The 17752-nt window shown below is 51.0% G+C and overlaps 1 protein-coding gene across 1 annotated transcript in view; it reads left to right on the top strand.

Moving 5' to 3' along the window:
• The first annotated feature begins 6 nt into the window (after positions 1-6).
• ADRA1D (adrenoceptor alpha 1D) overlaps positions 7-17752 on the top strand; it is a 19425-nt gene continuing 1679 nt past the window's right edge. The window contains exon 1 of the mRNA XM_006758129.2: positions 7-843. Within this exon, the coding sequence (XP_006758192.2) occupies positions 195-843 (649 nt within the window). The 5' untranslated portion in view covers positions 7-194. The remainder of the gene's footprint in view (positions 844-17752) is intronic.

Raw genomic sequence — 17752 nt, 5'->3', positions numbered from 1 at the left:
TGGTGAGCGCGCAGAGCGTGGGCGTGGGCGTCTTTCTGGCCGCCTTCATCCTCCTGGCGGTGGCGGGCAACCTGCTGGTCATCCTCTCGGTGGCCTGCAACCGCCACCTGCAGACGGTCACCAACTATTTCATCGTGAACCTGGCCGTGGCCGACCTGCTGCTGAGCACCACGGTGCTGCCCTTCTCGGCCACCATGGAGGTTCTGGGCTTCTGGGCCTTCGGCCGGGCCTTCTGCGACGTGTGGGCCGCCGTGGACGTGCTGTGCTGCACTGCCTCCATCCTCAGCCTCTGCACCATTTCCGTGGACCGGTACGTGGGCGTGCGCCACTCACTCAAGTACCCCACCATCATGACGGAGCGCAAGGCGGCCGCCATCCTGGCGCTGCTCTGGGCTGTGGCCCTCGTGGTGTCCGTGGGGCCCCTGCTGGGCTGGAAGGAGCCAGTGCCCCCTGATGAGCGCTTTTGCAGCATCACCGAGGAGGTGGGCTACGCCGTCTTCTCCTCCGTGTGCTCCTTCTACCTGCCCATGGCCGTCATCATAGTCATGTACTGCCGCGTGTACGTGGTAGCCCGCAGCACCACGCGCAGCCTCGAGGCCGGCGTCAAGCGGGAGCGGGGCAAGGCCTCCGAGGTGGTGCTGCGCATCCACTGTCGTGGCGCCGCCTCGGGTACAGACGGCGCGCACCGAGGGCTGCGCAGCGCCAAGGGCCACACCTTCCGCAGCTCGCTGTCGGTGCGCCTGCTCAAGTTCTCCCGCGAGAAGAAGGCTGCCAAGACGCTGGCCATCGTCGTGGGAGTCTTCGTGCTCTGCTGGTTCCCCTTCTTCTTCGTCCTGCCACTTGGTAAGTGACCCCTCTCCCACCAGCCCGTCCTTCCCGAGCCTGTAGCTATGCCTTCCTGGCACCCAGGCTTGGCTGGCCTTCCCACCTGAACATGGAACCTGGTCCCTTAGACAGAAGTGTGGCTCGGCTTTGTGGGGGACAAACAAGAGGCTCTCCGTGCTTACAGAATTTGTTTCACAGGCTTCTAACTTTTCTGTCCTTCCACTCCCCCTTCATTGTCATTACAATCCTGGGCTTGTTTTACACTCTGGACGCCGCTAAATATAAAAGGTCAATGGAAATCTGTGCAAGCTCATAGTATGTAACAGCAGTGTATGTGTTCGCCTACATGTTAACACACATACACACACAGATATACATGTCAACCCCCAGAGGTGGGCACACAGACAGGGTGGGCCTACATTCGTGCATGGGCAGCAAGCCCTGGCCAGTCAACATGTGCATCAGCAGGCACCAGAAGCCACCTGCTTTCTCCCAGCACTCATTCAGTTTGGGAGCCCCTCCCCAGCTGGGATCTGTGAGTGCCCTGGGCTCTAACTTCTGCAACCTCCTCTTGGAACTGGGGAGGGGCTGTGTGGGGGTAAGAAGGAAAAGGGCGAACTATCAAATGGAAAGTTAACGTTGTTCGTCGTCTTTCTTCAATTTACTGAGTTTTTCAGCGCTTCTAAGAAACTTTCCTGTTTCTCCCACAAGGGTCCCTGGGGACCTGGGAAGTGGGCAGCTGTTCTGAGGGGCTTCCTCTCACAGCTGAGGGTCCTCCTGGAAGCCTTGGGGCTGGGTCAGCACTGAGAGGAGAAGGAGAACAGCATTTCCGGGGACGAATTTACCCTGAGTCATTTTGTCCATGGCTGCAACCTCAGCAGGCCACGCAGGGACCTCCCCTGCCTTTCCCTGGCCTGCTCCTTCCACACTCTGCAGCTGAGTCAGGAAAGGGACAATGGCTTCCCTCCTGCTACCCTGCTGGCTCTCTCCACGCAGTGGCCAGAGTGATCTTTATACATTATAAATTAGAGTGTCACTCTCAATGAAAACCCCTCAATGCTTTCTCACTGCCCTGGGAACAAAATCTAAACTCTCCAGTATGGCCTATGAGAAGGTGACCTTCAAATGTATTATTGTCCAAACCAAAATGGGACACTAGGAATATCTATGCTTAGACCACAGGCATGAACCAGGACAGTAGGGACAAACCCAGACTTGTGGTCCCCTTCCTGTAAGGAGAGCCCCACGTGATGGGCTTCCTGCCCTCTGGCCTCATGGCTTGGCTGCCCTGCCTTTTGCTCACGGCCCCTCTGGCCCCTCTGACCCTCTTCTGGTTCCTTGCCCACATCCCTCATGCCCTTGCATTTGCTCTTCCCTCTGTCTGGCCTGCCTTGCCCAACCCCTCCTGGCTAACTCCCCATCCTTTAGGTCTCTACATAATGTCCCCTCTTCAGAGAGGCCTTCCCAGATGCCTCAGTCTCAGGGTGTCTTTCTCTGCATTTTCTCCCTCGTGGCACAGGCTCTCTTCCTTTACTAGCTCCTTAGCTATAATCACATCTGGGTATTGCTTGGTTTGGTGTCTGACTTCCCCAACTGGCCCACAAGCTCTTTAAGGGCAGGACTGTGCTGGTGGGGAAAGTCAGAAACAGCACCCAGCACAGTGCCTGGCATATGAAGAGCAATAAATAGAGCACAGCAGCAAGGACCACAGGATCTGGTACCAGACAGCCTGGCTTCGAATCCCAGCTCTGCTTCTTACTAGCTGGGTAACTTCCCGCAAATCCCAGAACCTCTCCATGCCTCTCTTTCCTCATCTATAAAATAAGGATGATGGTGATGGTTACAATGACGACCTACAGGGGTGTTAATAAGACATCAGCGAGATATTATGTGTGACTGTAACATGGTGAGTGCCATGTGAGCTGTTGCTTTGGTAGTGGATGCTCAATAGAAGATAAATGAATAAATCACCGACTTGAAAGTCACTCAGCCAGAGGCTGTGGTGGGGATCGGAGAGGGAGGGAGGGGGGAGGGAGAGGCAAATAGGAAGAGAAAGTCTGTGTGCCCCCCTTTAGAAACCCACCCACCTAGTATTTAGAACCACCCCAAGCCATCACCCAGGCTTCTTGCCCTACCAACCGACCCCTGCTCCAGCCTTGCTCAGCTGCGCCCTGTCATCCCAGGTGCCCTCATCCTCCCCTGCCCCTTGGTTCACACCAGTCCCCTGTAGAAACGAATCAACCTGTGTGTAGACTGCCATCTCCCCTAATGGTTTTTTAACTTCTTTTCAAATTTCTAGTTACAGAATAATGCACATAAGATGAAAATAATGTAGCAAGTGCCCAAGTGCCCATGTACCCATAATCACCTATATTGAATAGATGTTCCCATTTTGCCATATTTGCCTCTGATCCCTGTTTCTCCCTTTTTTTCAAATAGAACACAGCCACAGCTAAGTTCCCTTCTCCCGTCCTTTTTTGCTCCCTCCCTCCCCAATGGTAAATCTGGTATTTATCACTCCCACACGTGTGTCTTCGTCCCACAAATATCTGTATCCATAAAAACAGAGAATATTGTTTTGTGTGCCTTTAGGGTTTATGTAATCGCAGCGTGCCTGGCGCATCAATCTTCAGTTTGCCTTTTGCACCCAACATGGTGTCGTTGAGATTTATCCGTGTCCACGCCGGCTCACTTCGGCAGCAGCGTGGTGCTCTGCATGAGAGTGTGCCCTGGTGTGTTGATCAGCCTCCTGCTGAGTGCTCCGCGCTTCCAATTTCTCACTGATACAATCAACACGGAAAACGGCTACTGTTTTCTGAGGTCTAGATCACGTGTCCCCCGCTTCCAGGCATTCATCCCCAAATTTCCATGGCCTTTGCCCCTGGCTGGTACACACTGCTCGTTCTTAATCCTCCCATCTCTGCTGCTCCTCACATCTGGCATGGTAACCCTGGAAGGGGGGTCTCCTGGTCTCCATCTTCCTACTGGTCTGTGGTGTGCCCAGCCTCCCAGGGCACCTCACTGAGCCCCAGAGCAGAGCCCATGGCCGCTGGTGGAGCTGAATTGAGTGGAATCTGGCAATAGCAAACAAACAGGACAGAGGCCAAGCAGGGACACAGAATATTCCAATCGCCACGAAGTGGCTCTGAGGGTAGATCAACAGAGAGAACAGGAGGATGGAGCCAGAGGTGGAGAAAGGGCGGCCTGAGGGTTATGCAGGAGGGCCAGGGGGCCAGGAGGTCCTGACACTCCCCAGCACTGGTCCCGGCCTGGAGGAGGAAGGCACCATTGAAGGAACAGGGAATATTCTGAGCAGCAACTTGTGTGGGGGAGGGGATAGAATGTGGCATCCAGGGGGTTGGCACATCTTGATAGGAGGTGCCAGTATGTGGTGGTGGGTGGGAACTTAGGTAAGAGGGTCAAGAATGGGAGTGGTTGCAGAAGCAGAAAGAGGATGCAGAGGCAAAGAAAAAAGAGGGTCTGAGGACAGAGCCTGGGGAGCCCCCACTTTGAAGAAATCAGGAGGCGGCAGAGAAGGGGGAAGCCAGGAGGACTGACACTTTTCAGCTCCCCCAAGCCCTGGTCCCACACCAGATGTAAGGAGCAGCAGGGATGGAGAGGTTGAAAAAGCAGTCGGTGCCAGAAAGGGCCATAAGCCATGGCAACAAACGCACCCAGGAGAGCCACAGTCTAGGAGTTGTCAAGCAGACCCAGTAATGATGTCTACTTTGAATTTATATTAGTTCACACAAACACTCCATCCATGCTTTTGTTCCGGCCCTCCGGTCCAGTTTAAGAACCCACTGTGGCCCTCGAGTCAAAAAGTTTGCCCACCCCTGCTATACCCACACCTCTGGACACAAAGCCAAGCAGAAGCTGCAGCTACAGCACAGCAGTGACATAGCCAGGGAGTGGCCCTGACAGCCCAGAGGGCACTGAGAGCCTTAACAAGGGAACCCAGGGTCCCAGAGGAACCTTGGCACAGGGAGCGAGTGACTGCCATTTATAAACTGAAATGCTGTGGGTCAGGCCGGAGCAGGAGTAGAGAGAGATACAGATGGGGTGTCCTGAACCATAGGGACTCTGTGGGCCCGGGTCAATGGCCAGAAGAGATTGGGACACAGACACCAGGCACCTAAAATCCTGAGTGGCCTGAAGAGGGGCTAGGGGTCACCCCCCACACCTCCAGCCGCCCCCTTTCCCAGTGAGGAGCAATTGCAGGACATGTGCCAGCACGTAGAGAGTCAGCTCAATGAACTTGAAACATCACCTGTCGGACCCTGTGATTTAGGGCAGCAAGTTCAGGGAAGGCAGTCCTGCCTTTCCAGGACACGTGGGGAGCTGTGTAAGGAATGAGAAATACCACTCACCCCCATGAGAGGGTACTCACCTGCCTGTGGTTCATACTGATGCCCAGCTGTGCTGTCTGCCCCGTGAAAAATGACCACACATCCAGGTTTGGCCAAGGCAGCCCTGGTTATACCTGCTGACCTGCACGATTACTAATAATGCCCCTTTCGCTCTCAGAGATGTTCCAGGCTGGACCATAGAGTATGTGGTCTCCAGTCCTTGGAGGAGGGGCTCTTGGCAGCCCTGCCAATGAGAGATATGTGCCTCCTGCCCTCACCAGCAAGCTGGTGCAGCACTAGGTGCCTGAGAAAATCATAAAACATTATGTAAAGCTCCTTCTTACAAGGTTATTTAGCCAGATGTCTAGAGCAGCCCAGACTTGTAGCATGCATATGGGGAGGGGCATCAGTTAGGACCTGCTACCTGCAGACTTCCATGGAGGATCCCTCAAAAAGGTGGCATGACAAGGGTGGGCCAGCTAGAAATACCCCTGAAAGCCTCTGCCCTGGACCTTTCACCCACAGCCTTTGGGTGTAGAAATGCCAGTCACCTTCCCTGCAGGCAACAGGGGGACAGAGGGACTGGAGGAGCACTGTCCCGGGCAGGCAAGCACCCATTTGCAGAGAGCGCCCTTCCTCTCCCAGGCGTTTCCAGAGGCCCCATCTCTCCTGATGTTCTCATGGCAGTAGCATCCCACTGTGTCTGGCTTCATCCTGCCAGCCATACCCAGAGGTGGACCTGTCCATTGAGACCTAGGCGCGCGCACACACACACACACACACACACACACACTCCCGCCCCCTGTCATTCCTAACGGCCACAGGCAGATGCCCAGCTTGCACTCTTAGCTCTCTGTTGTTGGGCAGTCACCATGCCTCACTGGCCTCCCAGTCAGCCTCTGAATGTGTAGAATATGTCGGTCACACAAAGCAGCCCCAGAGGCCCAGAGCCCACAGGCCCCTCCGAGATATACCTCCAGGTGAATAAGCTACCAGGAGGCTCTGATAGTGGCAGTCCCAGGACACACTGGGACCCCAGCCATGTGGGAGCCAGACCTGGGGCTCCCTCCTGTACTGTCAGCCTAGGTCCCCTGACCACCTCTGGATTTAATTAGGTGCTCCCTCGTGCTCCAAGCATTCCGCACACCATTATCACAGTGCACTGTCAATATTCTTACACATACCATTAGTGAGAGGGCAGAGGAAACTGTACATATGTAGGCATAGAGGAGCAGATGTCTTTGTGGGTCATCCTGAAGTTTGGGAAAACCTGGAATATACAATCTATGAGAAAACGGGTCATGAGATGAGGCCAGATGTCATCAACTGAATGGATAAATAAATTATGATGTATTCATTGACTGGACTACTATACAGCTGGGAAAATAACAAACCGGATGACAATAGCAACATAGATGAGCTTCATGGACACTATGCTAAGCAAAATAAGCAGGATCTGAAATGAAAAGCTAACATATTATATGATTCTGTGTATATGACCTTCCAAAACAGGTGAAACTAATCAGGATGGTGGTTACGTGTGTGTGTGTGTGTGTGTGTGTGTGTGTGAGAGAGAGAGAGAGAGAGAGAGAGAGTAAGAGAGAGAGAAATAGATATGGGGGGAGGAGTAATTAACTGGAAGAGAGTACAAAGAAACTTTTCCAAAGAGCCAGGAATATTCTATCTTGATCTCGGTGGTGACTACATTTGTGTATGCATATGTAAGCTTAACAAGCCACACTCTTAAGATGTATGTACTTTATAAAACAGGCTGTCAATATCTTATGCCTGAAAGAAGAGAAAGAGAGAGGGAGGAGGCAGGAGTAGGCTATGAGCCATGCTGAGGAATTGGTGTCCAGACTGAGGCACACTTTGGCAGCCAGCTGTGGAGGGTAGATTCAGTGTGTGAGTCTGAAGGGTGTTGGCCAAGCAGCAAAGGACTCATCTCCAGAGGCTCCCTGCGGTCACAGACACAGGGGGAGAGGCGTGGTGTGCTTCAGATCCTCGATAATGGCTGTTCTATCCTGTTCCCTGGCCCAGAAGTTCGAGGAAGGGGCTGGCATTACGTCTCCTATCTATGCTTTTGTGGCACCTGGCGCAACAGTAGATGCTCAGTCAGTGTGCATAGAAGGAGGAAGTGACATGGCCTCTTCACATCCTGCCATGCGAAGGGTCTGGGTGGCAAAGCACAGCCCTCTTTTTTTTTTAATTGTGGTAAGAATATAACATGAGATCTACCCTCTTAAATTTTTAAGTATACCATGAAGTATTGTTAACTAGGCACCTGTACGGCAGGTCTCTAAAACTTGCCTATTTTGTTTAAATGAAACTTTATGCATGTTGATTAGCAACCCCCCCCACTTCCCCTCCCTCCAACCCCCCTTAGATTCTATGAATTTGTCTGCAGGCAGACCTTGTTTCATTGCACACTTCACTTTATTTGTGCTTCACCGATGTTGCTTTTTTTTTTTTTACAAATTGAAGGCAAGACCCTCCACCAGCAAACATGCCACAACTCGCTTTATTGCGGTGTTCTGGAACCACTCCTGCAATATCTCTGAGGCGTGCCTGTATTTTAGATGCCTCATACAAGTGGAATCAAGCAGTCCTTCTGTGAATGGCGGATCTCCCTTAGGGTAACAGCCCTCTATGTAAAGCCAACCATCCTTACTAGTGATGCATTGGGGATGGCCTCCCATTTGTGTGACCTGAAAAAAATTTTAAGCATAGCAGCTAACATTTACTGAATGATTACTGTGAATAAGAAACTATCTAGGGTTAGGACTTTCCCCTTTTTTTTTCTTTATTTTTTTAATATGATGGATAGTTTCTAACACATACTAAGTAGAAAGAGCAGTATGATGATGGCCAGGAACCTGTGTCCCAGCTACAACTGTCAGTAACAAGGCCAGTCTTGGTTCATCTCAACCCCTACCCATTTTCCCACCACTGCAGATTATTTTGAAGAAAATTCAGACATCATATCAATTCATCTGTAAATTCTTCAATATGTAATTCAGAAAATAACTTTAAAAAATAACCATAATCATTTCTAACACAAAATAATTGTTTAACAGCATCAAATACCTACCGAGTGTTCAAATGTTGCCTGTTGCCTCCAATTTTCAGTTTGTTTAAATTAGGATCCAAAAAAGGATGCATGTACATTGCATATGGTTGGTTTGCATCCTGTCTCTTTAATTGGTAAGATTCTACTTCACCCACCTTTATCCTTTCAACTTATTTGGTGAAGAAACCAGATTGTTTGCCTCCAGGAGTAGCCCACAGTCTGGGATTTGCATCCCCATAGTGCCATTAATGTGTTCCTCTGTTGCCTATACCTCCTGTAAACTGTTTTGGGGCAATAATTCTTCTTTTTTGTAATATTAAGATTAATCAAGGCTTTAGGCTCCATCAGCCTAATCCATCCATTATAAAGTGTCCCATCAGCCTGTTCCAAAACTGCTGTCTTAGCAGTCACTAGCCTGGGAACTTAAAGTGGTGATACCTGAATTCTGTCTTCCCTGTACATTTGTTTGTTGAAATTCTAGAAAGAATTTGCCACTACCTGTTTGGTTACTTGGAAGAGTCTGTACAGGAGAAGCTGATTGACCCTGACCTTGACCAAACTTTCAACTCCCTATTCTTACCTTAGTTAGGCCTCCCTCCCCAGCTACTGCCATGATCCACCACTTCACCTTCTCTTGCCATCTTAAACTCCTCACCTCCACCCATTTCTGCGAGTCCTAGCCCTTGAGTCTGGCCATTCTTTCATGTGGAACATAGTAGTAGTGTGCCAGTAAATATTTAACAATTGGCTCTGGAGTGGGGGCTAATTTGTAGCATCTGCCCATTTCCATGGTGTAACTATTCCCACTGAGATCAATTTCAAGCTACCGAAGAGACCTCAGCTAGCTTGCAAAGTTCTTTGGAAATTTAACAGTCAGTTCTTGTGAGCCAGTGCAAGCCAGTGTCTAGCTGAGCACTTGCTAAAGAGAAATCACACTTGTCAGAGGCAGGCTTCCTCCTCAGGGCAGCCTCAGAGTGGCCCCAGAAGTCCTGCATGTCCCCTGTTGGCTCTGAATCTCTCTCAACCCCTTTCTGCCCTAAGGGGTCTCACTCTATCTGTTGCTGCTCAGCCCTCTCTGTCTTCACCTCTCCTCTGCATACACACAGCATGTAGATGTGTCTTGAACTTCCCCCCAAAAATGATTTGCCCTCAATCCTGTGGCTCCTTCACCCTCACCCCCATCCCCATCTTCTCACTATAATCTTTCCTGCTTTTTACCTACTTGCAAGAATATCCTGTGCTACTTCTTTTCAAAATATTTTTATATTAATCTTAATCGTAAATGTCAGAGCTGGGCCCTGGCCAGTCTGGCGCAGCTGGTTGGGCGTCATCCTGTGCACTGAAGAGTTGCTGGTTCAATTCTGGTCAGGTTACATGCTGGGGTTGTGAGCTCAGTCCCTGGCAGGGGGCATGCAGGAGACAGTCAATCAATATTTCACTTTCACATTGATGTTTCTATCTCTCTCTCCCTCTCCTTTCCTTTCTCTCTAAAAATCAATAAAATCTTAAAAAACAAAGTAAGTGTCAGAGCTGGGATTGGAACCCAAGCACTCTGGCCCCAGAGCCTTTGTTACTTCCTGCCAGGGTCAGAGGTCAGGCTAGGGCCAGGGTTCAGGTCAGTTGGCAGCCATGATTTAAGCTTTAAATCTAACTCGGCCCCTGCACTCATCCCCCAGGCTCAGTTTCATGCTCCCTTATGCCCCAGATCCTGGCCACGATGGTGTCCTGAGCCATGGGACAAGGCCACTTCCTGTGTGACTTGATCCTCTCACAGATCTCAGAAGACCCCAAGAGTCCTTGAACCCACCCCTCAAGAGAAAGTTTCTGAGGCCCTGCTGAGCCCTGCCTTACCCTGCTTCATGAGCTTTATGCCCACCAAAAGGTCTCCTGCGAATGCTGGAGGGTTTGTCTGCCCTTGGTGACCCACCCAACAGGGTCCTGGGCCCTTGAGAGCTGGTAGTAGGGCCTTATGGGCAATGCCTAGCAGCTCAGTGCTGGGACTCCTGGACAGAGTGCCCACTTTGTGGGGACCTTCTCTCCTCTGGCATAAACACTGATCTGCTCAGACCCATGAGCCATCAGTCAGCCCAGCTCCTGAGCTGAGAGGCTCATGCTCTGATCAGGGTCCAGTTCAGCTGAGCACAAGAGCCATTTGGCAGGGACTTCAGCCTTGGGCACCAGAGCTTGGGATATAGCTACTCCAAGGCCACAGATCAGGAAATAATGAGTTAAGAAGAGACAACAAAGAGTAGAAAGAAGGAGGAGAAATAGGGAAGGTGGAAAGGGAGCAAAGGGGAGGGAAGAGTTGAAGGGAAGTGGGTGGAGCCCAGTGTAGGACTCAGGACAGGTCTGTGACTCATCTTCTTCCCTTGGACCCCACCTGGCGGCCTCCGTGGCTCTAGGACAGTGATGGTGAACCTTTTGAGCTCGGCGTGTCAGCACTTTGGAAAACCCTAACTTAACTCTGGTGCCGTGTCACATATAGAAGTTTTTTGATATTTGCAACCATAGTAAAACAAAGACTTATATTTTTGATACTTATTTTATATATTTAAATGCCATTTAACAAAGAAAAATTAACCAAAAAATTGAGTTCGCGTGTCACCTCTGACACGCGTGTCATAGGTTCGCCATCACTGCTCTAGGAGCTGCCCTCACCCCCACTAAGGTGTAGGGGAAGGGAAGACTGGTGCAGCCTGATATTTCATAGTTGGCTGCAAGTTATGAGCAAGGCTGGCTGTGAATTCTGACATTGCGCCAAGAAAGAACGAGTTCCCCCTGGTGAGGCCAAAACAATGCTGTTAATCACACAGTCTGCCCCTTGGCTTCGGAGCTGTAACTCCTCAATGAGGCTTGGCCACATTGGTCACCACCAGCCTTAACTGGCCTCTCAGCCTCAACTCCTGGGCCTGGCCATTCCTGTTCCTCGGGAGAGGGGACTAGACTGTGATGATCCAGACTGCAAATACACACACCCCTAACCTCACAAGCTGCTACCTCAGCTTCCCCAAAAAGTGTAGGCCAGAATGGCCCAGTCAACATGCCAGAGAGTGAGCTCACCTGCTGACACAGAAGAGGCCCTGCCACCTCTGACCAGCCATGTCTGCCCGCCTTGCACCATCCTGTCTGTTGAGTAGGGAGAAGTGGACACAGATGTGCGTACTCATGCCCTGCCTTTCCCAGCAGTCAGCAGAAGAATAATCAGAAGACGTAATCCCACCATTGTAGGTTGGGAAGCAAGCAAAATGGCTTGAAGATAAGTCCTTGGGTGTCTTAGATCCGGTCCCTAGATGCAGAGCCTGAGAAGGGGGTTCTTATGCAAGTGATGGACTGAGGAAGGGTCTCAGGAGGCACCTGCAAGTAAGGGAGGGAAGTAGGCTAGGGCAGGAAAGGGCTAACCCAGGATATGGTCTCAAAGTCTGGCCTCAGCCTGGTCCTACCAGAGCCCTGGAGTAAGATCGGCAGCACAGATTTGTACCACCTAGAGGCCAGGGAGCTGGCTTTTCCTATCCCATATCAGTTTGTCCCTGGCTGTGAGCTGCCCCTTGGTGGGGAGGTGTCATCTCCCAGTTGAAGTAGCTCTCATTGGCCAAGGACAATTCTCCAGAGAAGGGAGTACTATGAGCTTTAGCATCCGTCACTCAGTGTCTGAGGGCTGATGCACCTGGGCGAGGCACCAACAGCATCTACTTCAAACCTGAGAGGTGACTTTTGAGCAAAGACTTGAAGGAGGGGAAGGAGATGGCCAAGCAGCTCTGTGGCTCCTCCTAGATGGTGGGGGTCTGTTTGGTACTCTTTCTTGAGAAGTAGCTCCCCTGTTCAGCTCTTGTGAGTGTCCTATGTGGCAGGCACCACAGGGCACGCTAGATGCCACACAGAAGGCTAACAAATGCCACCTAGCCTGCTGGAGGCAGAATTAAGAGGTGCTCAAGGAACACACAGTCCAGAAACTACTATCCCAGGGAAGGGGGGTTAATCACAGAAACACTCCTAGAGAAGGTGGTTCTCGGCCCGAGTTGAAGAAGGGGAGTACTCACTATGGAGAGAGAAGGGGGGCCATCCTGGCCAGGCCAGCATGCGAAAGCCCAGAGGTGGGGATGAGGCAGCCAGTGTTTGTGGTTCTTCCAGAATCCCTGGAAGAACAAGAGAAGTTCTATTTCTATCTTTACAAGATGCTACAGGAAGACCAAGTGCTTTAGGGCTAGATTGATTCAAATTCAGAACTTGACCCTATCCCTTGTTCTCTGGAGATAACTAGAATCTTCCTGCAAGGTGGATGCCAGTGCCATGAGAGTTAAATGAGAAGTACAGCCTGGCCAGTGTGGCTCAGCAGTTGAACGTCAACCTGTAAACCAAGAGGTCACGGTTCAGTTCCCGGTCACAGCACATGACTGGGTTGGGCATTGATCCCCAGTGTGGGGTGTGCAGAGGCAGCTGATTAATGATTCTCTTTCATCATTGATGTTTCTCTCTCTCCCCCTCTCCCTTCCTCTCTGAACTGTGAACTGTGGGGACAAAGCTGATGGACACAGTGAAGAGTAACTCAAATAGGGAGGAGAAGGTGATGCGTGCTGTGAAAAACAGTAGAGCCGGTTGAGGAGGTGGAGAGCACAGGGCTATAAGGAGGACATTGTAATTTTAAATGGAAAGTCAGAGAGATCTCACTGCCTTTACAAGACTCTTCTAAGGGAACTCTTACATTTAGCAGTGGGGACATAACGAGGAAGCAGCAAAGGAAATTGACACGGAGTCAAAAATCCAAGAGAGTGGCACCTGGAAGCCATGTGAGATGACAAGTGTCCAGGATGTACAAGATAAGTGTCTTCAGGGCGGAGACCTGTGTGAGTTGGGACTGTGAGGCAAGGTGGTAGAGTGAAAAGTAGGTAGGGAAGAGGAGACAGGTGTGGATGGAAAGAGGGGAGAGAATGAGGGTGCAGCTGTGACAGAGACAAGCTCACGGGTGACTGGTGGCCCAAGAGCACCACAGCACAAGTAGGTGATGAGCCTTGAGTGAGAGGAGTGACTCCTTTCTTACCAAGGGGGAAGAGAGAGGAGGAAAGTTTGAGTGCGTCCCCAACTTCTTTAGCTTCTGTTTTCTCTGTGAAACAGGAAGTGAGGTCAAGTGCTCTGGAGAAGGTGAAGGGGCAACCGCAAGGCTTGTAGAAAAGAGTCAAGGCTCAAAGGAGCTAGTGCAGGAATAGGGGAGAGCTGGCTGAGGACAGGGGCGAGACTGCTGGAAACAAAGGATGTTACACTGAGGTCGAAACCTTAAGTGTGTTTAGGGTGAATCGCTCCAGAGTTAGGATCTGGCTGGAGAAGACATGGATGTGGGAGCATTGCAAGAGAGTTGGAGTCTCAGCCAAGCCACGAAGGAAGCAAACAGAAAGAGCTGATGGGAGAAACCAAGGGGCTGGCAACTCAAAGTACAGATGAGAGAGGGGGGAAGGAAGCTGCAGTCAGCAGTGGAAATGGGTTCTACGTGAAGAAATAAAATGCTCAGACATGTTTGAAAAGAATCCCCCAGCTGCTGTGGAGAACAGGGTTCGGGGGCAGGAGTCCACTTGAAAGGGCATTGCATGCGGTAGCTGGGACTGATGGTGCTGGGACCAGGGTGATTACGGGATGGTGCACACTGGGGGGATCCTGGGACTGATAGGAGTTGGCAGTGATGGAATGTAGGGTGCAATAGAGAAGCGTCAGAATGTATTGCGCATCTACAATATGCCAAGCATGGTGTGGGGAGCTTACCATTTAAGGTTAAGATAGGCAGGAAACTGATAGTTACCTGCGGTGTTCTTGGCATTTAGAAGTGAGTAGATATGCTGGGGTGGGGGAGTGGTGAGGAGGAGGGAGTCCAACTAAACCCTGCTGGCTTGGGAGGGAGTGCAGAGGAAGGCTTCCAGGAGGAGGTGCCATTGGAGCTGGCACTACCAGGTGGCGGAAGGAGGAAGGGCATCCAGAATGACCACGTGCAAAAGCCCAAAGGCAAGACTGAGGAGCCCGCTATGGCCAGAGAGCAGTGAGAAGTCAGTGTGGCCACTTAGCTAATGCACACGACTGAAGTAAGACTGCAGAGAGAATCAGGAACCACAAGAGGAAAGGGCGCTAGGGGGCGATGCTGGGCTCCTGGATGGAGAGGTGGGAAGGTGAGGGAAGGCATGCCATGTGAGCCTCTGGCTCCAATGATGGCTGCCAAGATGAGTTAGCACAGCTGGGCTTCATGCTTGCAAGAAAAGCTCTGGGGAGTGGGAGAGAGAGCCAGAACAGGGGGCCGCCAGGCACTGAGAGAGTGGCCTTGTCTCAGAGTCCCCAGCTGTCCATTGAGGCTTTCCTGTATCTGAGCTACAGGTGCTGGCAAAGGTGTGTGCTGGGCAGCTGGAGAGGAGTGAGGAGGCAAGACTGGGGAGTCAGCTGGTCAACCTGAGTAGCCATAACTCAAGAGTAGCTGGGAGAGGAGAAAGCTGGGAGTGGCTGAGAAGCACTTGTCCACTGCTGTCCCCACAGCAGGGCAGCGGGGCAGGGACAATGCTGACAATGCCTCTGGGCAGAGATGGGTGTGAGACTCTGCCTCCTATGAAGGAAACAGGAAATGTCTCTTGGGAGCTACTGCTTGTGGAAGCTGGCGCCCAAGGCACAGATGTCTTTTTTCCAGGCAAGATGCCTGCACACAGTGGGCAGAGAGCAAACAAAGTTGTGGCAGATGCTGTCGGTGCCTCACCCATCTCCCTAGACCTAGACCTTCAGTGCACTGGTAGGCTAACTTCCACCCCAGCACCTGCCTTTGTCTCTCTGCCTGCGGGCTTTCTCTGCCCACCAGAATCCCCCTTGCCCACCCACACAGTAGGCAGGAAGTATGGAATAACTATGGGAGTGGGTGTATAGATACTTCATCCCAGGGGAGGGGGTAACTCTGAGGTTCCTGGTTCCCATTCTCCACTGGCTCCCAAAGCTCCCAGGCTTTTATTGGCCTTCTTATCTTTTCTATCTCTTATCTCCCGCTCCCTACCCGGGATTCACTTACCTCCCAAATTAGCAACTTGTCTTGGGGGGCCTGCTTCTGGGGGAGCCTAAAGTAGGATGTCAGCAGGACACAGTAGGAAAAATGGAGGCTGCAAGGCTGTTTGAGTCCCAGCTCATTTTGTGTAAGGAATCCCCAGCTGGTGGCTGGCTCCTGTACAGGTTGGTTGAGAATAAATTAGCATGTGAATGTTTACAACAAGGCCCATGGCCACACAGTATGCCATGTCGCCTACTAATCCGAATCAAAACCACACTGATAACAATGCCCTTTGGCCAGCTTCAGACTCCTTGCTGAAAGCATAGTCCACCGATTTGTCATCCTGGGCTAAATATAAAAAACTGTGGCCTGAGTCAGAACGTTATTTTCAGCACTCGGTCTTACTCTCAGCCATTGAGGGATGCTGTTCCGAGGGCTGCTTTCCTGGAGGCTGAGGGCAACCCTGATGGACCCCATATTCCAAAGACAACTATCCAACTCCTCTCCCAGGGGATAGTGTCTCCTTAACACCCTGACCGATGTCCCAGCCTCCCCCAAACCTACCAGGTCAAGGCTTCTGTTTCTGGCCACTCTACAGAGCTGGGAACTGGGTGCCTTCCAGGTCTAAGGTCTCCTCTCTCAAAAGCCACAGAAATAGGGAAAGGGGGCGTGAGTAACAGAAGTATTTATTAAGAACTTGTTAAGTGCTAGACCCTGAAATTTATGAATCTTCACAAAATCCCTGCCAGACAAGTATTATTTTTTTAAAAAAATATGTTTGTATTGATTTCAGAGAGGAAGGAAGAGGGAGAGAGAGATAGAAACATCAATGATGAGAGAGAATCATTGATTGGCTGTCTCCTGCACACCCCACACTGGGGATCGTGCCTGCAACCCGGACATGTGCCCTGACCAGAAATCGAACCATGACCTCCTGGTTCATAGGTCGGCATTCAACCACTGAGCCATGCCGGCCAGGCCAGAGAAATATTATTGACTGTATTTCACAGAAAGGGAAAGTGAGACTTAGCCAATAACTGACTCAGGGCTACTTGACCAAGGTTTGAATGGCCTATGCTGCACAATGCTGAGTACTCTTCCTCTTCCTCCACGGTGTCTCTCAGCACCCACAATTCTCTAAATGGAGATGGGTGACATGCAAGTGCCCCACATTCAAGAGGGGGACATAGCGCCCTGCCCCAGTAGGGAACCCTGCTCTTATTTCTTTGGGGGGAAGGGGAAGATCGAGCAAGTCTCACGATTTGTCAAGGCCCCCTACCCTGGCTGCTCAGCCTCTTAGGCACCTGCAGCTTCTGCCCAGAATGGGACACTCCTGCCACCTACCCTCTGCCCCTGCTGCTGCTGAGGATGAGTGAGGCTGAGAGAGTGGCCGTCGCTCCCCGGATCAGGCCTTTACGCTTTGTTGGGTGCTTTTCAGAGACATGATGGAGATGCCAGGTGAGAGGTTTAGGAGAAGGTCTTCCTGGCACAGCTCAGACCCTAGAACCCCACCCCCTTTTGCCTGGCACTGCTCCCTGCAAGCCATCCCAGAACCTTTCCCTGACCATACCCACTGGGACAGCCCACTGCCCTGCATTCCGACAGCCATGGACATTGTTTATTGAGGTTTGATTCTAGGCCCTGCCTCTCACCTGCTTAAAAATATCCATGGCTCCTCACTGCCCACAAAATAAAAGCCGAACTTCCCAGAATTTAAGGCCCTTCTGTCCCAAGTTTTCTGAGTGCATCCTACACAACACTCCCAGGCCCCAGACTTGTTACCCCCTTGTCCTTTCTACTCCCACACCCTCTGCCCTTCGTATCCTGGCTGGCTCCTGCCTATTCTCTGAGATCCCACCTGCGTTCCCAAGATATTGGATCCACATTGCTAACAAGGGAGCAGGGCCATGTTTGAAGGGAGCTCAGCGCAGTGCCTGGCATGGGGCAAGCCTTGCTCAACGTTGGTCAGGAGTTCGAACCCTTTTTGTGCTAGGGACTACTTAAGAGCCCTTCTCAGAGTCACGCTTTCAAATGCACTAAATAAAATACAAAGGTCTGCCAGTGAGGCAGATTTCATTGAACCCTTTGTCAAAATATTTTTAAGTGAAATTTATGATATAGTAATAAACGTGCTTCTAGATTACGGCATGAAATGAGATCTAGAGGTGTGTTCCAGTGATCATCATCTCCAATAGTGAGGCGCATAGACAGTATTTCAAAACATCTGCAACAACTGAACGTGATAGAAAAATATCTACAGGACCTGGTAACATTAGGTTGAGCCTTAGGAAACCGCCAAAGTTGCACCTGTTTCAAGCTACAAAAACTGTAATTTCATATGGTTTTGCCCAATTCTACTCCGGTGTGTTGCCTACCTTCATCATCAAGGAAAATGCTCAATTTCCGGTATTGTGAGTAAAACTAAAGATGACTCTTTTTCCCCATTTAAGTTCATGGACCCGCTGGAGTTATATCAGGGACCCCTTGGGGAGAAGTAGTTTGAGAGCCCCG

The sequence above is a fragment of the Myotis davidii genome, unplaced genomic scaffold (assembly GCF_000327345.1).
Source record: "Myotis davidii unplaced genomic scaffold, ASM32734v1 scaffold32, whole genome shotgun sequence".
Classification (NCBI taxonomy): domain Eukaryota; kingdom Metazoa; phylum Chordata; class Mammalia; order Chiroptera; family Vespertilionidae; genus Myotis; species Myotis davidii.
This window is presented reverse-complemented; position numbering and strand designations above follow the sequence as displayed.